This window comes from Canis lupus, chromosome 2, assembly GCF_048164855.1.
Source record: "Canis lupus baileyi chromosome 2, mCanLup2.hap1, whole genome shotgun sequence".
NCBI lineage: Eukaryota > Metazoa > Chordata > Mammalia > Carnivora > Canidae > Canis > Canis lupus.
The window spans coordinates 39,295,814-39,320,079 of NC_132839.1; the positions used below are offsets into that span (position 1 = coordinate 39,295,814).

The 24,266-nt window shown below is 43.4% G+C and overlaps 1 protein-coding gene across 1 annotated transcript in view; it reads left to right on the forward strand.

Annotated features, from left to right (window-relative positions):
• TRPM1 (transient receptor potential cation channel subfamily M member 1) overlaps positions 1-24,266 on the forward strand; it is a 123,496-nt gene that overhangs the window by 13,004 nt on the left and 86,226 nt on the right. The window contains exon 2 of the mRNA XM_072784708.1: positions 10,671-10,761. Within this exon, the coding sequence (XP_072640809.1) occupies positions 10,671-10,761 (91 nt within the window). The remainder of the gene's footprint in view (positions 1-10,670; positions 10,762-24,266) is intronic.

A 24,266-nucleotide genomic window follows, 5' to 3' on the forward strand; every position in this document is an offset into this window, starting at 1 on the left:
TTTTTTTTTTTTAAGATTTTATTTATTTATTCATGAGAGATACAGAGAGAGGCAGAGACATAGGCAGTAGGAGAAGCAGGGTCCCTGCAAGGAGCTGGATGAGGGACTCAATCCTGGGCTCCGGGATCACCACCGGGATCACACCCAGAGCAGAAGGCAGACGCTCAACCGCTGAACCACCCAGGCATCCCACAGAACTAGCCCTTAACCAGTCTAAGCTCTGTGTGCTCATACTTGTTACCCTTCTCCATAGCAGCGTGCCTTGGCCTGTTGTTCAGAGACTTTTCAAGAGATTTTTATCAAAAGATTAAAACTCAAAGTCATTCTGCTAATTGAAACAAAGATTCAAGTAACAAGGGCACTCTATTCCCAGAACGTTTTGCTTAAACTGTACTGAGATTTACTGGATGCGCCTAAATTTGTTTTGAGTGCATTTTTGCTTTATGGGTTCCTGCAACCAAATTGGGGAAAATCCAAATTTTAGTAGCTATGAAGCATTACTCAAAAGAGATGAGACTGATAGATTATCTTGAAGACCATTAGGAGGTCTCCCTCTCCAGTGAGGCATGATGCATGAAATATAAATAACTTCTGTGCCAGGTGTCAAGGGAGCACAGCTTGTAGAACGTTTATATGCTCTGAGGCATCTCGCAGTGCTGATCTGTGAGAAGGCACAGCTGACTTTATGAGGCTCATGCACATCCTTTCATCTCCCAGAGATCTGTTCTTACGCGTCAGCTCCTATAAACCAAGTCACACAGAGGTGAAATAACTTCTTGCCATGGCTCCTGCCCAAATTTCTTCTCAGGAACACAGATATCTTAAAGGAAGAAAAGGTAAAAGTGACTTTCATATAACTGGACTCATATTTGGGGAGATTTGCCACTGCTACACAGTAAAGATTTAAGAAGCATGAGCTGCAACTTACGTTTGGAATTTGGAAGTACACCATTAGGTCCTACCAGAGGGCAGAATGTTACATTCAGACTTGAATGGATTCCAGCACTGTGATGCACTGGGGCTCCTTACATGTGGTTGGCAGACTTATAGATGAATGAGATGTCAAGAATTTTGTGAAAAGGAAAACCAGCTCAGATAATGCTCTTTTTATGGAACTTCCAGAAGCTCCACCCATGATGAGGCCACTCCACAGCAGTTCCAGGCATACTATTCTTCTTTGCCCAGACTGGTCCTACCAGTTCTTGACATTTATGCCACTGAGACTTCCACAAAGCTTTGATATAATTGATTATTTCCACAGCAAAGTCACTGGTTTTATTTTCATTGTGGAGTTTATTCTGAAAATTTTAAAATGTTTAATATTTGGCAGGTTTTTCATCCATGTGCTTGTTATCTTAGCTCACATCATCTGCCAACATTGCAACATAATCCACTGCCAAAAATAAATAAATAAATAAATAAATAAGAAGAGAAAAGAGAAAAAAAAAATGAAAAGAAAGCCGGTATGATAGGACAGGAAGCCACGGTCCACTTGGGATCCTCTTGATACCTCCATGGTAGACTCTCCAGAGCTTCTGTCCTCCATTGCAGAATGGCCAGCAGTGAAGGCGTGCTAAGAACTCCAGCTCCCACAAGCCTGGAGCCATGTGGCATGGGGAAGGGTTATGTAAAGAAGTTGCTGCCAATTTTCAACTGTTGATGGGGCCAAGAATCCTTTGGAGAGAGGCTGCATATTTTGACCAACTTGGGTCCAAAGACTCACCAGGATGGACCTCTGCCTTCCAGAGAGTGGAGTTTCCTCTGTGTTCCAAATGTTTGAGGATCGTAGTTCCCCCAAGTGGAAAACCCCACTTTATCTGTCAGTCAGTGGAGAATCTACAGAAAAGTAGTTTATGAAGAGTTTATGGTTAAATAAATAAAATCTTTAAAAAAAAAAAGAGTTTATGGTGATCAAAGCATTGAAGACCTGTAGGCCTCTGCCTAATCTAGTTATTCTTTTATTTATTTTTATGATTACCTTTGATAACAATACCAAAGATTTTAAATTCCTCTCCCTCTCTACCCTTTTTCATTTGCAGAGGCATTGTTCAAAGGAATATGAGTTTAATTTACAAAGCAAATATAGGGATCCCTGGGTGGCGCAGCAGTTTGGCGCCTGCCTTTGGCCCAGGGCATGATCCTGGAGACCCGGGATCGAATCCCACGTCGGGCTCCCGGTGCATGGAGCCTGCTTCTCCCTCTGCCTGTGTCTCTGCCTCTCTCTCTGTGTGTGTGACTATCATAAATAAATAAAAATTTAAAAAAAAAAAAAAAAAACAAAGCAAATATATATTTTAATCTACCACCTCAGCTTCTTTATTTCAGGAATTATGCCAATTAAGTCATTCAAAAGTCAACACTATCTTGTGTTTTTTTCTAAGATTTTATTTATTTATTAGAGAGGCAGAATGAACGGTGGGGAGGGGCAGAGGGAGAGAGGAAGAGAGAGAGAAGCAAACTCCCTGCTGAGCACGGCTCAGGCTCAACTCAACAGACGTTGGCAAAGATGTCAAGAAAAAGGAGTACTCATGCACTGTTGGTGGGAATGCAAACAGTCACTCTGGAAAACAGTATGGAGTTGCCTCAAAAAGTTAAAAATAGATGCCAGGCTCAATCCCAGGACCTAGAGATCATGACCTGAGCCAAAGGCAGACACTTAACTACCTGAGCCATCCAGGTGCCCCACCACTATCTTGTTTTAAAACATATGTAAAAAATCCAGGGAAAATGGAAGTGGAAACTCACCTCTGGAACCAATCCCAGGAACAATACTTTGCTGCACAGACACAAATCTTATGCCAAATAAGACTTTGAGAAGGAAGGTACTTGGAACAGGACTTCCAGGTCAGGATTCACACACCTGCTTGGCAAGTACTTGCCTGAGCCCTCAGCATCCACAGGTATCTCTCACCTTGCTCCCTATTCCCAGTCTGATCTTTCCCCTTCCCCACCCATCATCCCTCCTGGCCTGGGAACTATGCTTCAGTTCACAGGGTCTGCTGGCCTGACTGAGGTGCCACTTATCCCCCCTCCAGCTTTTGTGTAAAGTACCCCCTTTCCTCAAATCTGCCATCTAGTTTCCCACTTAAACAAGTCCAGCTGAAGCACCTCTCCTCCTCTGATAAGTCCTCTATCCCTTTATATTTTCTTACTGCTTGGCAAGTCTGATTAGAATGCTTCCTATAGTCTGCCTTGTATTTCAAATGTGTTTGTATAGGTGCCTCCCCCACAAGCTTATGAACATTTAAAGTCATATCTGAGTCATTCCCATACCTCTGCACAGCACAGAAAGGGTGTTATCATATCAGGGTGATATCTGAAAAGGGTTAGCATCCAAAATGTATAAAAACTTATACAAATCAAAGACCCAAAAAACAAATAATCCAATTTAAAAATGGGCAGAAGACATGAACAGACATTTCTCCAAAGAAGACATACAGATTCAACAGACACATGAAAAGATGTTTATCATCATTTACCATCGGGGAAATGTAAATCAAAACTACAATGAGATATCACTTCACAGTTGTCAGAATGGCTAAAATCAACAACACAAGAAACAAATGGGTGTTGGCAAGGAGGTGAAGAAAAAGGAATACTGTGCACTGTTGGTGGGAATGCAAACGGGTACAGTCACTCTGGAAAACAGTATGAAGATTTCTCAAAAGTTAAAATAAAAAACTACCTTATGATCCAGCAATCCCATTACGGATATTTACCCAAAGGATACAGAAACACTAATTCAAAGGGATATATGCACCCCTATGTTTATAGCAGCATTATTTATAATAGCAAAGATATGGAAGTAGCCCAAGTGTTCATCAATTGATGAATAGACATAGGAGATGTGGTATATTTATACAAAAGACTATATTTAGCCATGAAAAGAATGAAATCTTGCCATTTGCAATGACATGGACAGAGCTAGTAAATATAATGCTAAGTGAATTAAGTCAGAGAAAGACAAATACCACATGATTTCACTTATATCTGGAATTTAAGAAACAAAACACATGGGCAAAGGGAAAAAGAGAGAGAGAGAGAAATCAAGAATCAGACTCTTAGCTATGCAGAACAAACTGAAGGTCACCAGAAGAGAGGGAGATGGAGATTAAGGAATGCACTTGTCCTGAGCACCGGGTGATGTATGGACTTGTCAAATTACTATATTGTACACCTAAAACTAATATAACACTGTATGTTAATTAACTGGAATTAAAGTAAAAACTTTAAAAAAGAGAAAGGGTGATGTCAGTGGTGAATTAAATTGAACTATGGATAGCAAGGAAGCAAGAGGTCAAGGAAAATAAGTGCCGTTAAATGACAGATGACAAGAGAGTGGAAAAGATTTGCCACTTTAGCACAGTCACAAGTTCATCATCTTATATGAACAAGCTTTAAAAATAAGGAAAAGATTCGATTTTAAAAATGAGCAGAAGATGTGGAAAGTTCACAGAAATAGAAATGCAGATCACCTTTAAACATGAAAAGATGCCCAACTTCACTCCTAGTAACATTAATGCAAATTAAAATTATACTGACCTATAGACATCTAACAGACCACTCCACCCAATAGCAGAATACATATTCCTCTAAGTTCACATGGAACATTGTCCAGGAAAGACCATATGCTAGTCCATGCAACAAGCCTAAATAAGTTTAGAAAGATTGAAATTGTACTAAGTATGTTCTCCAACCACAGTGGAATTAAATTCAAAATCAATAACAGAAATTTGTGAAATTCACAACTATACATACACTTAAGCAATCAATGGGTTAAAAAGTCACACAAAAAATTAGAGATGTGGGGCAACCAGGGTGGCTCAGCAATAGTTTAGCAACCCCCCCTTCAGCCCAGGGCCTGATCCTGGAGACCAAGGATCAAGTCCCACGTCAGGCTCCCTGCATGATACACACATCTCTCTGTGTGTGTCTCATGAATAAATAAATAAAATCTGGGATCCCTGGGTGGCTTAGCGGTTTGGCACCTGCCTTCGGCCCAGGGCATGATCCTGGAGACCTAGGATTGGAGTCCCACGTCAGGCTCCCTGCATGGAGCCTGCTTCTCCCTCTGCCTGTGTCTTTGCCTCTCTCTCTCTCTCTCTGTCTCTCATGAATAAATAAATAAATAAAATCTTATAAATAAATTAAATAAATAAATAAATTTTAAAAATCTTTTAAAAATTAGAGATGAACTACTTTAAGATGAACAAAAATGAAAACACAATATACCACAACTTATGGAATACAGCCAAAGTAATGTGCAGAGGAAATTGATACCTTTAGACACCTCTGTTAATAACGAAAGACTACAAATCAATAATTGAATCTTCAACTTTATAAAGCTAAAAACAGAAGAGCAAATGAAACTCAAATCAAACAGAAGAAAGGAAATAAGACTAGAATGTAAAGAAGTAAAATAAAGAATAGGAAAACAATAGAAGAAATCAACTCAACCAAAAGTTGATTATCTGAAAAGATCAGCAAAGTTGACAAATCCTTAGCTAGATGGACAGAGGGGTGGGTATGAGAGGGAGAAGACTCAAGTTACTAAAATCAAGAATGAAAGAAGAGATACCACCACTGATCTAAGAAATAAAAAAGATTATAAGGGAATATCATGCCAACAAATGGAAAATCCAGAAGTATTAGACCAATTCTTTCAAAGACACAAATTATTAAAACCATCTCAAGAAGAAATGGAAAAGTCTGAACAGATCTATTAAAGAGGTAAAGAGATTGAGCTATTAATTTTAAAACTTCCCACAAAGAATACATCAGACCCAGATGGTTTCTATGGTAAATTCTACCAAACTTGTAAAGAAGAATTAGTACCAATCCTTCACCAACTCTTACGGAAAACAGAAGAGGGTGAACATTTCCCAACTCATTCTATGAGGCTGGTGCTACCCTGATCCAAATACCAGACAAGGGCATCCTAAGAAAGGAGATTCAGACCCAAACTATATACAGACACAATTTCTTTCTTTTTTTTTTTACATTTGTTTTTATTTAAGTTTGATTTGCCAACATGTAACACCCAGTGCTCATCCCATCAAGTCAGACTCAAACTATATCTCTATATACAGTTTCTTAATAAGATTGGCAAACATCCCAACATTTCACAATATATTCTGTAGATGAGGCAGTGAGGAAACAAGAACTCTCAAAAAATGTTGGTAGAAACACATAATGATAACCTGTATGGAAGGGAATTTTTCAATATTAGCAAAATCACATGTGCATTTACTGTTAATTCCAGGAACCTCTCTTTTAGGAATTTAGCCTAAAGATTACTGAAAAAATGCCAAAGAATGTGTGGCATGGCTTTTTGTTGTTATGAGATCTATAAAGACCGAAAGCCACCTAGTGTCCGTCTAATTGAATCAACTTTCATGCATTCACCCAAGGATTTGGTGTATACAGCTACAAAAAGAAATAAGAAGCGGCTAATTAATTCCCAGGAAAAGTGGAGATGTAAAGTACTCTTCCATTTACGCAAAAAAGAGGAGGAGGGACATATATATGGAATTAATACCATACACTAGTGTTTAAAAAAGGAAAGATATATGTTATACTTTACTTGTAGAGAGGAAAGGACAAGTAGGAGAGAGACATACAGTAGCCAGATACTTCTGGATAAAACTTAACTGCAGTTTTGGTTTTGCAATAATAAAAATGTTTTACAAAATTAAATTGAAAACCCAATTCCTAAAAATCCAAAGGAAAATTAAATAAGTGGACTCAACCATGTATCAAGTTTATATAATAACCCCATGGAGAAGAATCATTTTAAGTAATTTTAAAACTCTAATAGGATATACCTAAGGTCAAAATGAACAACAAAATAGTGTCTTAAACTGCATTTAGTAATTGTATTGTTAACAGCAATATTGGCATTGTTGCTCTGAAACTGAACTTAGGATAAAGCAAGAGACAAATTATGTTAATGTCATTAGGAATAAGACTCAGCATAAGCAAAAAGAGACACAAACATAAGATCAGGATATTAAGTAAATAAGCTGTGTTTCTTTTTTTAAAGATTTTATTTATTTATCTGAGAGAAAGAGAGAGCGCAAACTAGAGGGAGGGGAAGAGGGAGAGAGAGAAGCAGACTCACTGCTGAGCAGGGACCCTGACGTGGGACTCGATCCCAAGACCCTAGGATCGTGACCTAAGCCAAAGGCAGCCACTTAACTGACTGAGCCACTCTGGTGCCCCTGGGTGTGTTTCTAAATTGGAATTGGAACTATCAATATTAATTCATGATGCATTTTCTCTTATGTATCTTATATAGTATATATAATTGTATATTGTATACAATATGTATATTATATATATGGACACATATAAAACATGACCATTCTGCCAACTGCAAGGACTAGAAAACAATTCAATTCAGAAGCAGATACTTCTTTCTAAGTACCATTTCCCACTAAAATGATATTTAGAAATTCTCCTTGGACAAATGGCCACATCCAGGTCTTGGCCAAGAAATGTACCAGATGAATGTGAAACACCTTTTTGCTCCAGAGAAATAGTCTTGGAGACTCCTGGTGTTGTGCCAGGATTCAAGAACCCATGTGAAATTGGAACAATTTGAGCAACAATAAGGAAAGTTACTGCTGTGAACTAAAATGCACCAAGTAGGGATCCCTGGGTGGCGCAGCGGTTTGGCGCCTGCCTTTGGCCCAGGGCGCGATCCTGGAGACCCGGGATCGAATCCCACATTGGACTTCCGGTGCATGGAGCCTGCTTCTCCCTCTGCCTGTGTCTCTGCCTCTCTCTCTCTCTCTCTCTGTGACTATCATAAATAAATAAAAATTAAAAAAAAAATGCACCAAGTACACTGAAGGGGTCACTTGATGGGATGAGCATTGGGTGTTATTCTATATATTGGCAAATTGAACACCAATAAAAAATAAATTTATAAAAATAAATAAATAAATAAATAAATAAATAAATAAATAAATAAAATGCACCAAGTATGTTTCCATCCATGAATTCATACATCCTGACACTCTGAAAAAAGAAACATATGAGTCACCTTGGAATGATGCCAGGGAACCAAGTCATTACTCTGGAAACCAAAACCTTTTGCCTTTCCTGTGTGAACCACACTAACCCCTTTGGTCAGGGGAAGTTTCTCTTCATAAGTGAATTCCATCAAGTAAATGAAGAAGAAATGGTAGAATTGAGGATCACCCTTTTGCAAATTGTATTGATACAAAGGCTCTAGGCGATCATCATCAAGATTCCCCCAATCTCACAAAAGACAGACAAGTGGATATGAGGTGCCTCCTGATGGAAGGACACATGTCACCAGGGGGCCTTGTGAAAAAATCCTTTCTGAATCCAAATGGGTCTCAAGATCTTACTATTGGTAAGGAAATGCAGGGCACAGAGCAGCAAGAGAAACACCATGAACTTGTCTCAGGGTCTCCTCTGAGGGGGACCCAAGCCAAGACCCCAGACATAGAGTGCAAGTGCTGGCTCTACCTTAGGTTGGCTACCTGGTTGCCACTGCCTCCTCAGGGCTCCATACAGGTGACCACACAGGACACTGCCTTAGCTCCTCTCACCAACTGTGATCATAGGCAAGTTATTCCCAAGGAGCCTTGGAACCTTTATTCCTTACTCAGGTTAAGAAATGCACCACCTCAAAAAAAAAAAAAAAAAAAAAAAGAAATGCACCACCTCCAAGACTGGGTGACTGATTGAGTAGGTCACTACACAAGTGGCAGGACCTGGCACCAGTTAACCAGTACATGTGTCTTCCTCATCACTAGTGTTAGTGCTATTATCATTGGTTCAGAGTGCTCACTGGACACCTAATAATCCTCGCACACTAACAGCATGTCCGCAGTTCTTGTGCATTGCTTCCTAGCACCGGGTTCTTCCGGGTGCCATGCCCAGAGAGGGGACATCCTGAAAAATGGGAATTCTGCTCAGGATCCCCTCCCTCTTATGGCTCCAGCTCAGCACCAGTCCACAGGAATATAAAGTATGCCACAGCTGTGAGCCACAGATAGTATTTTAAATTCTCCAGTAGCCACCTTAAAGAAATGCATAGAAGCAGATAACAAAATTAATAATACATTTTATTCAGTCCAAAACACCCAATATATCATCTCAACATGCAGGCAGTATAAAGTCATTATCACCAGTCTTGGCCATGGGCTGGGGCTGCTCATTGGCACAGTGTTCTGTGCCAACTTTCATACTTTGTAGACATGATGGAGCACAAGTATGCCGTGAAAGATGGCAAGACACTCACTTGCCACCTGGGGCTTCCCAGCTGCCCCTGGGGCTTCCCAGCTGCCCCCAGCTTTTTTCTTGATACCCTAGGAACACCCCACCTCTATAATTCTGTCTCGACCTGTGCCACTCAAAATACTGTCATTGCAGATCCCTCTGGCCCCTGGGGGAACTCTTTCTAAAAGCTGTGAGTCTATCTAGAGCCAATCATGAGTTTACAAGGGAAGACAAAGGTGGCATTGGTCCAGAGTTGCTCCTGGGTGGGCACCTCTCTGCCCCCAGGCTGTGTGCACCAGCAAAAGATGGGCAGAGTCACCCTTCACCCTCACTGGGCCCACTCTCCTGGGACAAGGTTGTCAGCCTCTGGTGGGCACAGACCTGAGGGAAGCTCAGAACTCCCTCTCACAAAGGACAGACTCCCTCCCCAGAAAATGGCCTGGCTCACCTGCCAGGTCTAGCATCCACCTCTCAGGTCAGAAGCTCCCTGAGCCCACTGAGTGTCCTGCAGGTGTGGGGTTGGCCTCCTGGGGGGCATGGTCCCAGGTTCAGGCTGCATCTCCACCAGGGCTCTATGGCACCAATTTACATCTCTGCTCCACTTCACGAGCTCAGTCAGAGGCCTGTGTCCTCATCTGTAAAATGGAAACTGCCTTAACTTCCCCTGCATCCAGCCTGTCTGCATTTCTGTCCACTCTTCTGGGAGATGAGGGAGGCATCCCAGGAGACCCACAGGTGTGTGGGCAATCCAGCCCCCTGCCTAGAGGGTCGTGCACAGGAGAATTTCCAAGTTTGGGTTTTCTCTTTCTCACTAGTCTGAGAAAGCTCACTGAAAGCTGGAAAACCATGCACATCCCTACAGCATCCCCCCAATGGTGGTTCTAGAGAGACTGAAGATATGGGTCATGCAGGCTGCTGGTAGTGTGGGGACAGTGGAAGTTAGGAGCACCCGGATGGGGACGAGAGTCATGTGGGACTCACACTGCATTTGTAGTGAAGTTCACCTCGACCTCTGGCTCAACCTCAGATGATTTGAGAAAGAATTACAGATGATTAGTGCCATGTGGTGCCTTCTCTGGGCTCCCTGGGGCCCTGGCACTGCCCGCCTGATGAGGGGCTTCTGAAAGAACGATTATGTCCAATTGTCTCAATTATGCAAACCATGCTGACATTTCCATCAGGGAAAGGACTGGCTGGGGGGAGGGTCACTTCAAAGGGAAAGTTCTAGCTCCCCCACTTCTCTCAGATCCCCAGGCTGCTTTCATGGGATCCCACACAGAGCAGCCTAGCAACATGAGGCCCTGGTTTCCTTTCCTGGCCTGGGAGCGAGGTCACGGGGCCATCGCCTCACCAGGATCATGAGGGCCCCGGCACGGGCGCTCACATGCTCCTCATGTGGACTTCTGCTCTTAAAGGGTGGGCTCACCTCAGCCAGCTTCCTGCCTGGTCAGAGAAGGACAGTGGAGGAGGCCCAGCTGGACCCTCTCCGCTTGGCCACTGTAGCAGGTAAGCCCAGGTTAGGGCTAAACTCAGGTGTGGGTAAGCTCAGGTTGGGGAGCCTGCTTCCTGGGGCCGCCAGCTCCTCTACTGCCAGCCAACCAGACAGGGGTGTATCCATTCTCAGCCCACAAGGCCTCCTGGCTGACTCCGTAAGGGGAGGCTAAGCCCTGCATCAGCCGGCCAACACCAGACTCCAATGTATGGAGACTCCATCACAGCTGGCTTCTTAATGTAGGTGCTGGGGATCTGCAGAGGAGCCCCAGCTCCAGAGCTCAGGCTCCTCACCTGTCACTCCTTAGCATCTTACCTCTGCTCCTTTGCTTCCTGGAGAGTGTGCCTCTTCTTGAGAGCTCTCGTGATTGCTAAAGTTCTTTGGGTTGGGGGTGGTTGGGCAGAGGCTATACCTATAAGCTTTTTCAGCTGATATCCCAACTATTAGATAAAAACCCAGGGAAAAGATAGGTTCTACTACACAGGGCTGTAAAGGGAGGTGGGGATTCTTTCTCACTGCAGTGGGGGAATAGAATTGGTTTCTGGAAGGCAGTGCAGTAGAATGTACCCAAGTACAATTTTTCATGTAGAGATGGATCCATTCTGAAGGAAGCCAAGATTTACATAGCATTGTTGCCTGCAGTGAGACACAAGAACAGTCCAATGTCCAAGACATGGGCACATAAATCATGGTCTATCCACAAGATGAAATATAATGCAGCCATTTGCAAAAGGACAGAGAAAAATGTATGATGAAAACGTACAGTATGGACATGTTTTTCATTACACACGCACACGCGCGCACACACACACGCACATGCACACACACACATCTGTCTAATCTATTCACAGAAAAAAAGCCTAGGAATACACTGAAATTCTATCTGTTGTTATTTTAGGATGAAGGCCATCTGGGTGATGTTTATTTATTCCTTGATACATTTCCTCTTCTTCCTTTACTTTAATCATTTTCTATGACAAATACATTTTCCTTTTGTTACCAGAAATTATACGTCTTTAAATTTTTTGACTTTTTTTTAAAGCCTTAGCAAAAATTAGCAGAAATAGAGGGGTGCCTGGGTGACTCAGTTGGTTATGTCTGCCATCAGCTCAGGTCATGATCTTAGGGTGCTGGAGTGGAGCTCCCCATGTGTCAGGTTCCCTGCTCAGCAGGGAGTCTGCTTCTCCCTCTCCCTCTGTCCCCCCACCCCCCGCTTGTGTGGGCTCTCTCTCTCTCTCAAATAAGTAAATAAAATGAGACAATTTGCTTTGTCTGAATTAAATATTTAGAGAGGAATTTAGAAAGGACACCAGTCTCTCTGGGAGTAGACTTTATAGAGGTTTGACTTTAAGGAAGGATTGTCTTTGGCAATCTTCTCCAACTATCATTCTGTACACTATCTAATAGCAGTTTTAATTCATGGCTTTTGCAATGGTATTTATAGCATAAATTGGCCACTGCCTACAATGTGTCTCAGGCCCCAGAAAATGTAATCGAAAACATCAACTTATGCTGAATGTGTTTAATGTAATTGTTTGTGTTTTATTGGACTTTTTCTAGGAGAAGTCTGGAATTTTGTTTGGTTTGGCTCTTTGCATTCTCATTTATTTGCTTTGCAAAGTTGTTAAGTACAAGAAATAGAATGACATTCAGGCATTTTAAGTGGCTAGTCATCTTCATTCTGAACTAAGTTAAAATAAAACATACTTTCTATTAACTTAAAACCCGTGTACTGGGAGCATTTAATATTTTTAGAAATCTCTTTTTTGCTTTGGTTGAAAATGTTTTCAAGATGTCTTATAGTGTGTGTGTGTGTGTGTGTGTGTGCGTGTGTGAATTCTGGATCTGGGAAAATAGAAGTCCTCATCCAGGAGAATAATGGGACCCACTCCCTGATTCTCTTCCATGACCTAGAGGTTAATGGGGTTCAACATCTTAATACCCCCATTAAAAAAGCAGTAGCCAGAGACATGTTGATGTGCAAAGGAACCCAGGCCATCAGGGAATGTGATGCCCCCTCATTCTCTAGCTCTGTTAGACTCTGCAATCAGTGAATGAATTAGAGCATCCACTGGGAGCACCAGTGTCCAGGAAATGGTTGGTTCACTGCCCCAGACACGCATCACATACAGGAGCAATTTTCCCAGGCTCCCACAGAAAATACTTACTAGAATTTATCTTGCTCTTTTCCAGAAACTGTGCCCTCAATTGCTATCCACATCAGAGAGAAGAATGCATTTCCAATGCTAGAGATGGCTTTAAGAAAACAAGCTAGTTGCACTCCCCTTCCTGGCTGCCAGGGCCTTCTTGTTGTTGTGTGCCTCCCCACCCTCCCCCACTGCTTCTGGCTCTCACCCTTCCTGGTCTGCTCTCTGCATGAATGTGGCAGGCAGACAACATGCCCTGCATCCATTCCTTAAGGTCTGGTCATGCTTGATATGCCCCAATGTAAAATTAATGTTGAAATGGCAGGTGGCCTCTCTCCATGAGCCACAGGCCCTCCCTAGAGATAGGGCATCGGGGAGGGCAAATATGTCAAGCATGGTGAGGTGGAAAGCATTGTGGCCAGGAATCATGGCAATAAATCCTTTTTCTGTTAATTGTTGGGGAGGCTATACACAAATATGTGAAGTTGTATAACCATGCAGAAAAGCTAAGGGAAGGTCCTGTTCTACACACTTCTCCCCTTCCCCCACTTCTGAGCACACTTGGTGGTTTGATGTCTATCATTCTAAACTAGTGCCACCCAGTCATGCCTGAGCAATTGACATAATTTTAAATTATAGAGCAGCCATGTTAAAAAAAAGTAAAGCCATGTTGAAATAAGTGAAATTAATTTTAGAACTTATTTAACTCAATATATCCCGACTATTATCATTTCAACATGTAGTTATAAAAAAACTTATCAGTGACATATTTTACATTCTTTTTTCTTGTTACTTCAAAGTCCAACCAAATACTATGCCCCCCCTTTTTTGGCTCTAATGTCAGACATAAAAAAAGACAGTTTGCTGTCTTATACTTGAACTCACAGCACATCTCAGTTAAGATTGGCCAGATTTCAAGTGTTTAATAGCCACATAGAGCCAGTGGCTACCATGTTGGACAACATAGCTCTAGACTTTTGCATATCAAGATCTGTTTTTTTTTTTAAGATTTTTTTTAGTTATTCATTTTGGGGGTCTGCAAGTGAAAGCATGAGTAGGGGGAGGGTCAGAGAGAGAGGGAAAAACAGGCTCCCCACTGAGCAGGGAGCCCAGTGCAGGGCTCGATCCCAGGACACCAGGATCATGACCCGATTGAAGGCAGATACTTAACAGACTGAGCCACCCAGTTGCCCCAGGCTAACCCCTCTTAAATGCCTGATTCTACGGCTCAAATGTTGGTGGTTCCAGCCCATATCTGGTTGGAGGGAGGGTGCCTAGGTGAGTGACCTGCTTTACCTTCAGCAGAGCAGGCTCAGAGAGGCAGATGAGCAGAGCTCCACACATACCTTGTCGGAGGTCAGCAGAAAACTCTCCACAAAGACCCAAACTTGATTTTTTGTACAATTACTATTACACTATTTTCTGTTTGTATGATATTGTCTATTAAGTGTTGTCACAGCAAAGGAGCAGAGGAGCGAGGACCAGCCCTAGCAGTCTGGCTCCTGAGCTGGCTGCCTCAAGTATCACGTTGAGCTGCACCCACCTCACTCCACTGGCATGTCACCCAGTGTCCTTCCCCACCCAGCAGTCATCACAGTCATCACAGTCCCTGAAAGACACAGTCCTTGTTTGGACATCACAGTCCCTGAAAGACACAGTCATCACAGTCCCTGAAAGACACAGTCCTTGTTTGCACATGCCGCCAGCAGTGTGGGGCACCTTCCCAGGTCCTGGGAGTCCTGATAGAGGAAGTCCTTGGGATAGGGACATAGAGCGTGGCAAAAGACCACTGAAAAGGAGAGGGTGCCCCCCATGGAAGCCAGGCAGGCATGAGGTCAGCCCTGGTCTTTCAATCCTCTCTTCCGTGGGCACTGGGCTGCATCCTCCCAGCCAGGGAAGACAGACTGGGCTCTCGAGTCATGTCAGGGAGGCCCTATGCACAGTGGCTTCCCAACTTGCTTGCCCTCCTCAGCAAGCCAGCCAAGTGATGCTGGCTGGACTAGGAAGGTCCCTTGTGGCAAACCCCAAGTTCCCAATCAAGGAGCTGGTGATGAGGGCAGGGGAAGACTGGGGCAGTCATCCATCCCCAGACCATGGACATGAGGTCTTTGCATTTAGCCATGTCTTCTATCTTCTTTCAGTAATGTCTTATACTTTTCGGCATGCAGATCTTTCACCTCACTTATTCCCAGATATTTTCTTCTTTTTGATGTTATTATAAATTAGATTTTTTTTCTTAATTTCCTTTCTGGGTTCTTCACTGCTGGTGTTTGGAAACACAACCAATTTTTGTGTAATGATCTTGTAGTGTGCACTTTTGCTAAATTTATTAGCTATAGCAGGTTTTTTGTGCACTCTTTGAGAACTGTGCTATTGCTTCATTTTGAACTGCATCTGTATCCCTCAACAATACATTGTTTAGCTGTGTCTGCTTTTGAGCTTCATATAAATAGACTCGCACAGTGTTTGTCCTTGGGGACTCGTTTCTTTTGCTCTGTATTGTGTTTTAAGAGCCATTCAGAAGGTGTGGTTTGTCTATTTCCGTGACCATATCATGTTCTCTCGGGTGAATATGTGGTGATACACTTACAGGTCCTACTGCAGCTGGGCAGCTGGGTTGCTGTTTCTTGGACTTCTCATAATTGGTGCCATGTGAACATGTGTGTGGGGTCTCCTGGTCCACACATGCATGAACAAATTTAGGGTAGAATTGCTGGACTCAAGCACATGGCTGCCCTGCTTCCCCAGACAATGCCAAAAGGTTTTCTCTCCTCTTTAAGGAAGAAGCTCAGAAGCATCTGCCCATTTTGGAGAAAACATTTGGAATGATCCAGAGGAGACAGATGTGTGAGGAGGGACACAGCTGTGTGTAGGAGTCAGGTCCAGCCACCTGGCATGAGGATAGCCTGGACTGGTGGCTTCACCACGATGTGGTCTCCTCTCTTGATGTCCATTCACCATCCAGAGCCCTAACCCCTCACCTCTCAGTGTCCTCATCTTTAGAACCACAGGGAGGGAGCAGGTGCTCTCTGTAGACCTCTGTCCCCCAATGACCATGGCATCTCAGTTCTGTGTGACAGTGACCGCGACCTCAGTGAGAAATGGGATCAGGTGCTCTGCCTTGTTCCTGCTGTTCCCTCTTCAAGGGACTCTTTTCCCTCCACCGCTGCACCCAGCTAATTTCTACTCAGGCTTCAAGGATAAGCCAAATGCCCCTCCCTGCTTTCTTCATCTCGCAAGTTCCTCCCTAAAGAGAAGTACTTGTTCCTATCCTGGCCCTCCACACTGTACACACCTTTACAGTGCCACTGTGACCACCTGAGAACTCCTGAGGGCTGAGTGTGCTCACTTCACCTGGACCTAGCACAACCTACCAGGTAAAGGTGCTTCATAAACTACGAGTGTGAAATACATGAATACTGGCTTTCTTTCACATCCTACAAAGTCACTAGGGGCTACAGAGGCCCCACTGAACTTCTGAAGATATATTTTCTCTGATTTAACCCTCCCAAGTTTTAAATACTGAGTTGTATGTGGGAACTCTCATCTATAAATACAGGAAGAACAGTTCAGACACTGGCCTGAGTCACAGTCACTACACACCACATTAGTTGGGACAGCCCTAGAGGAAGATAGCAAATGTGAACCCCATACTCAGCCATGCCCCCTCCTCTACAACCAGTCCCCACGTGTCTCTTCACAGCCACTCCCATCCCAGGCCCCTCCTGCCAGGTGCATTCCTTGCTGCTCCCAAGACTGGTCCCCTGCAGGAAAGTCTTTGTTGAAAGCCAAGAACTTTTATTATTTGTCACAAGTAAGAAGACAGGGAGGTAGCTCTCAAAGCACTGTTTCCTGTGGGGTCAGTACAGGAAGCTTTTATTCAGTGTACTGGGGAGTACGGGAGGGAGCATGCATATACATTAAGGAACGTAGACATATCCTATCACTTAGGCACTTAGGTTCAATTGTGCATTCCCAATGTGTCAGCATGCTAGTGCACACATTGTATACTTGAAAAGTGGTGGAAAACTCCACACATAGGAGGAGATCTTTGTATCATAATGAGCTAGAGGTAACTTCAGGATGATTCCAGAGGGCTTCTAGGCAGGGTCTCAGAACCAGTCTGGCTCAAAGGGGCTCACGTAAGGGGCTATCAGGCAAGACCTATCTAACAAGAGACTCTCAGGTGAAACACGTGGTGGGGGTCTCCTTGGCCAGATCTGTTGGTTCTGCAAAACAAAATGCATTCCTTCTCTGCTTATGTCCCTCCCCAACCTCCCTTCTGCTAATAACACTTAGCCCTCTCGTTTGAGTAACTTCCCTTTGCATTGTAGCTAAAGAAACCTGTCCCATCCTGGCTCTCAGGCTCTTGGAGCTGACTATTGCAAACTGGTCAATCTGTCGCACAAACAGTACTAAAATATGAGAGGTGCTTGCTGATTAATGCATTCACACTGGTCCCCAGGAGCCCCAGGAACCTGATTTAGCATGGATGATAATATTGTCAGCACAGAGCTGCTACAAAGATGAAAGGGAGAATACTGGTAAAGACAGCCCTGGAATAAAGCAAACCAAGATTTATGTCTGACATTGCTAGGACTGATGACTGAGCTGTGAGTTTGAGAGGGAAGGGTCTCTTTCTCATCAATTATCCCTGATCTCGGAGACAGATAGGCCAGGGCTTGACTCTCAGCCCTGCCATCTCACTGGCCTCCTGCTTCCTCTGCCATGGACCTGGGAATTAGAAACAATGTGTTCCAATGTCCACCAACCTTACCTGACAGATCCTGGACTTTTTTTTTTTTTTTTAAGTTGTGAAATTCTTTTATTATATTAGTTTCTAATTTATAGGACTCATCAGTGCCCCTGGTGGTACTGTTGAGACCATTTTACCTAGTTTAGAACTAAATGGAGATTTTTCCATTGCAGTCGCTTTCTACAGAAGTTGGTAAGACATTTCACTTAGCATTATCATAAATTACAAAGTGTCCTGTATGCTTCCTGCCACACTTCAAAGCAGCTTGAGAAATGGATTTCCCTTTCATAAAGCAGAAGTTTTAGGATCAAATAGAGTCTTTGAAGAATACTCAAATGGTCAAAATCCACATAGCAATATCTCAAATATACCAGTATTAAGCATTTGCCAGCTTTTCAAAGCCAAGAATTTGATAGTTGTCACCCGAATACTGTTAAAATTCACAATTTGTTGTAGGTTACCACTCATTTCTCAAGAGCTCTTTGCTTTTCATCCTGTTTATCATAAACTTCAAACTGTCATCTTTTAGTATTCCCTTCATTAGGCAATGTTACTGGAATGACACTTAGCAAAACCTCCAAGACATTTTCAGACTATAAAGAAAGCTTACCCTTAACTCCAGTCCGAAGGAGTCCTTCCTCTCATTACATTATTTCCCATTGCACCTCTTCAAACTCTGGGTTTACTCTCCAGTGCTATAATGTTCCCTCTTCACCCAACCTTGCTGAATTTCTAAGTTCTTAAGTGACTGAACTCCAGTAGCTGGTTTTCTACAATCTAGATACAATTAACTCTACTATGAAGTAAAATGTTATCAAATGCCTCACATTTTAGGGTACCTCAACATTTTTAAGTGTGACAATGCATTCCAGTAACTGAGAAAACTAAAACATGACACTAACAAGTTTACTTCGGAGTGATAGAATACAAATTTTAGATCCTGGACTTTTAAAGGGAAGCTGAAATCTTATCCTGGTTACACTTCATTCAGTTCATGTTCTTTAAGAAACTCAATAACTTTTATTGAATACCAATCTCTGTCAGACAATGGGCTTGAGGTTTTTCACACTGAATTGTATTTAATCCATACAACAATCCCACCTTAAAAAAATAAAACAAACAAACAAAAAACAATCCCACCTAACAGGCAAGATAATCGAGGCTCAGGAAAGGTAAATAACTTGGCCAGAGTCATAAACATAAAAAACGGTGAATCTAGGAGCTGACAGATATGTCCGCATCCGGAGTCCTTTTCCTTTCACCATGCCTTTGATTGTATTTTTATTTTAGGGACCACCTTCAAAGCCTTAACCCAAAGAAATGGCTTTAATAGGAAAACTTTCAGGCACCAGTGCAAGCCCACTGGAAAGATTCTTTTCAGGGTGTGACTCCATGTGGAATATGCCCAGGAGGTCACAGGGTGGGATACCATGTCTATTGGTTAAATGGTGAGGAAGCTCTCTGTGCAATTGATACAGGCTGGCCGGGTCCAAGTACCCAGAATAGAGGTCAAAAGACCTCTATTAATGCAAGCCAAGAAGAAAGTGAGAGTAGAGTTCATTGAAGACATAGAGCAGATACAGTGTCTGGGAGACTCAGAAAGGAAAGGAGAGTGCATCTCGGCTTTGCTCGAAGTCTGGGGTTTTTATTGAGGATTATGATCTGGTGTACATGTCCTCTCAGGCTCTGGTCAAAACAAGGTTTGACCTCCATAAGTCATGTATGCCCTGGAGCCAGGGGTTTCGGTGGCAAGGTGTTCTTGGAAAATGTATATGCTGACCTCACCGGATTATTCCTTGCATGTTATCTATTGTGCTGGAAGTCTCCAAAGAAATCATTAGCTCCTTGACCTTTACAAGGAGGACATACATTAAGGCATGTGTAAAGGAGGGGGTGCAAGTCCTAGCAGGATACAAGTAGTCTTTCGTGGCACCTCTCTAGTTTTCCTATTTCAAAATGGCTCAGAACGATGCCCACAAATATCACTGAACTGTCATTTTTACAAAGTTCTTTACAAGAGTGTGTGTGTTTGAATAAACCAGAAGGAAATGTCTGAAGGGTTACTGCTGGAAGAAAGGGGTTGGGGGCAGAAGGAGGGAAAATCACTTTTTAATTTAGCCATATCTAAATCTTCTTAATTTGTTGCATTGAGCCCATATTAATTTAGGGATGATTGTTGGTTTGTTTATAATTCTAAGCAAAGGGGAAAAAACCCACACCATCCCCACCCCCTCCACAGGCCCGTGGAAATGGCCATCCTCACCCCTACTCTATGCTCCAGGCACAAAGGTTTTGGGCCCATCTCTTTAAGGAAAAGACTAGAGAAACTGTGAACTCCAAGTCAAGTTTCAGGTCTCAGAGAGATGAATATGGGGCCCTATAGCTGAAGTTCTCCGCCCCGTGGTGGATCATCACCCACGCCAGTGGCCTCCATGCCTCTTCATGTTACAGGGTGAACATGTTAGATGGTGACTCCCAGGCCACCCAGCACCCATCCACTGTGCCCTCTAGAATGTGTCTTCTCATTATGATCCCAGGCCCCCTTGTAGCCCGGGCACAGGGGTGCAAGAGCAGCTGGCTCTGGGGCTTCCAAACAAACCACGTTTGGCCACTCACCACTGACAAAATCTAAAGGCAGGGAGACGAGTGGTGACAAAACAAGAAAGGAATTTATTTCAGTGATACCAACACTGGGAAGACAGCAGACAACCACCTCAAAGACTGTCTCCCAAGTGCTGAAAATACTTCTCGGTTCATATAAGGAGAATGTGGGACAAAGGTCGGTGGCTATGTGTGATGGGAGTAAAGGTCAGGTTGATCACTCTCTTCGGGTCAATCACGTGGAGTCTTGCTGGTGTCAGGCCAGTCCTTATTGTGGTTCCCATTAAGGGATGCTTGGCCCACCAGGTCTTTGGTCTGAGTTAAGAGATAAGCTGGAAAGAATTTAACTAGTTAGAAAATACAGACTAAGGTCAAAATGGAGGAAGCTGAAGTCTTCTGCCACACTCAACACAGGCTTCCCCACCGTCCTGTGGCAGAGGCGTGGGCCTCGGAGAGCCAACCTGCCATGGTTACCAGTGACCTATTGTGGACACCATGCTGAGCCATACTGGAGTTTGTGAGAGAAGGAACAATGAGTGCCCTATATACACTTACCAAAATATCCTCACATGTTTTAACCTGTTTGGGAAAAGTGAATAAGAACTCTGCAGTCAAAAACCCATGAACTATATGAAAGTCTCACACTGCTCAGCGTGCTGGCACACCACTGTAAATCCTTGTACACCGCCCAGCGGGGATGGCTGGCTGCACAACCCAAGAGCTGTAAGCTGATGGGAAACAACCTTCACACAATGATGCAAGGTCATGAAACAAGCAGCCTGTCTTTAAAGTTTTGATATTGTGCTCACAATGGATTCTTTGTACTGACTTGAGTTTTTTTAATCTTGTATGAAATGTTATTTATCTCAGGTACTAAATTTTGGTCATCCCTTACTGGCCTCTCCCTAACCCTGGCCCTGCCCATCACCCAAGAAAGGCACAGCAGACCCAATAGCCCTATGCCCTCTCTGCAGCTTCCGAGCTCTGACTCCCTCCCTGGGTGTCCAGGCACCAGTGCTGCCATCAAAGGCGCCCCCTCTGACTTACTCCCCTATACCAGGAATTGTAGTTCCTTGAGAGGTCTGGTTGGAAGGACTCAGAGTAGCAGGAAGCTGAGTGCAGCATAGGCAGTGGATCTCAAAAGCTTGTTAAAATACAGATTCTCACACCCTGATTCTGATTCCAAGTCCTGGCATGTAACCCAGGTACCTTCATTCTTTAAAATTATGTTTAATTTTAATAACATAAACACTACACACAGCATAAAATATACCAACCTCGCCATTTTTAAAAATACAGTCCACTGTCCCTGAGTACATTTATTTTGCTGTCTGGCCATCATCATCATCTTCTCCAGAGGATGGAGAAACTGAAACTCTACCCATGAAATATGAACTTCCCATTTCCCCTCTTCAGCCCCTGGCAGCCACCCTTCTAACTGTCTGTGTCTATGAATTGGATTGTTTTAGGTACTTCATATAAGTATTTGGCCTTTGTGACTGGCTTGTTTCACTCAGCATAATGTCCTCAAGATTCATCCACATTGTAGCAGGTGTCAGGATTTCCTTCCTTTCTAAGACCCATAATATTCCATTGTATGGACAGAACACATTTTGTTTACACATTCCTCTGTAGAGGGACACTTAGGTTGCTTCCACTGTTTGGCTATTTTGAATAATGCTGCTGTGAACATGGATGTACAAATATCTCTTTGAGACCCTCTTTTCAATTCTTTGGGGCATATGCTTAGAAGTGGAATTACTGAATCATATGATAATTCTAATTTTAATTTTTGGAGAACTACTATACTGTTTTCTGCTCCATTTTAAAATCCCACCCATAGTGCACAAGGGTTCAGATACTGCCCCATCCTCACCAACATTTGTTATTTCCTATAGTTTTTTAATAGTAGCTACCCTAATGGTATGAGGTGATATCTCACTGTGGTTTTGATTTGCATTTCCCTAATGATTAGTGATATTAAGCATCTTTTCCTGTGTTTGTTGGCCATCTGTAGGTCTTCTTTGGAAAATGGTGATTCTAGTGCTTTGCCCATCTTTAAATCAGGATGTTTCCTCTTGTTGTTGCTTTTGTCATTGTTAAGCCGTAAGGCTTAATATTCCAGATGTTGATTCTTTTTTTTTTTTTTTTTAGGATTTATTTATTTATTAGAGAGAGAGAAAAACAGCATGAGCAGGAGGGGCAGAGGGAGAGGGAGAGAGAATCTTAAGAAGACTCCCCAGAGACTACAGGCCCCAACTTGGTACTCGATCCCATGACCCTGGATCATGACCTGAGTCAAAACCAAGAGTTGGACACCCAGGACCTACGGAGCCACCCAGGAACCCTGGATGTTAATTATTTATCAGATTTGTGATTTGCAAATATTTCCTTGTGTCCTATAGTTGCCAGATATCTTCATTTTTAACCATCTACCCTGCATACTTTGAGGAAGACTGGCACAGACCCTATGGACCGCCTTCTAGAAGTAAGTTTCTGGGCCAGGTTCTTTTGAGAAGCAGGGCTCGAGGGGAAGAGATAGGGAGCTCCTACTGGCCCATTCTGGGAGCAGTGGCAACCCTGACCTGAACATCCAGTCTCTGGCACTGGAGGGGGAAGAGGTATGTAAGGTGGTACAGGTCCCGGCATGCAGAAACTGTGGCTTCCCCTATCTACAGAGCAAAGCATCCTCCTTCAAAAGCATGATTCCCCCCTGCCAAAAAAAAAAAACATGGGCCACCCCTGGGTCCCATTCTATAATGAGGAAGAGAGGCCACTCACATCTGTGAAGCACAGCTTGTGTTTAGAAGTGCCTGTCTGGCTTACCTTTATGTGATTCTGTAAATGGGGAGCAGAAGCATCTGAGATCCAGATGGGCATGTGACTTGCGGAGCTTTCTGCTCAGATGGCTTTACCAGGAGCAGGGGCTAGAAGCTGACCTTAGCTACCTCTCCTTTTCTCTCTTCATCACCCCTGCCAACCCTGAGCTCCTGACAGTTCACCCTGTGTTTTCAGGCTCACTGGAGAGCCAGGAGCTGGAGTACAAACCATTTATGTTCCTTGTGCATTGGTCCTCATTCATGAGCAGCACAGCTGTCTGGGAGTGGGAGAATTGGATAACCCAACATGTGGCCCATTTTTGTTTCCTCTCCTCCTTCAAATAGTCCAAGAAAGAGCATGTGTGAGTTGGTCCCACTAGGCCTTCATTCCAGGACATCAAAATATTGATCTGGGTCTGGGGTCTCTTGCTGCATCTGTGAGACCTGAAGGTCTTTCCTATCAACAGTAAAAATGAAGAACAAATATCAAAGACATAGTAGCCTAAGCCCAGCTCCTACCTATGCGGCTGGCCCAGCTGTATAATTAAGTAGCAGAATTACTCTGATGGGCTCTCCTTTTCTTTGGTTTTGCTTTTGTTTGTCCTCCTATTTGACTATTGTCACTTTCTCAAGGCAAATACCCACCCTGCACTCCATTTGAAGGTTGGCATCCCCCTCACTTAAGGTGAGGTCAGCCTGGCAGATAGCACATTGAGAAGTGTATTCAGCATCTGTGCAGCACCGCTTTGAATTAAAGACATTATCTTATATGATGTGACTGCATCAAGAATGATCATCCCAGAAACAAATGGGTGTGTGCTCACATTTTAACAGGAAAACTCAATTTTGATGAAATCCACACACTGAATTCTGGCAAGATTTTGTCTTAGTATATTCAGGCTGCTATACCACTGTAGCACTGGCTGGCTCATAAACTAATTTATCTCAGGTCCGGAGGCTGGGAAGTCCAAGATCAAGGTACCTGCAGATTTGGTGCCTGGTGAGGACTTCCTGGTTCACAGTGGGCTGCCTTCTCACTGTGTCCTCACATGGTGGAAGGGGCGAGGGAACTCTCTGGAGTCTATTCTGTAAGGGCACTAATCCCACTCATGAGGGCTCCAACCTCCTGACCTAATCACCTTCCAAAGGCCCCACCTCCCAATACCCTCCCATTTGGGTTAGGATTTCAACATATA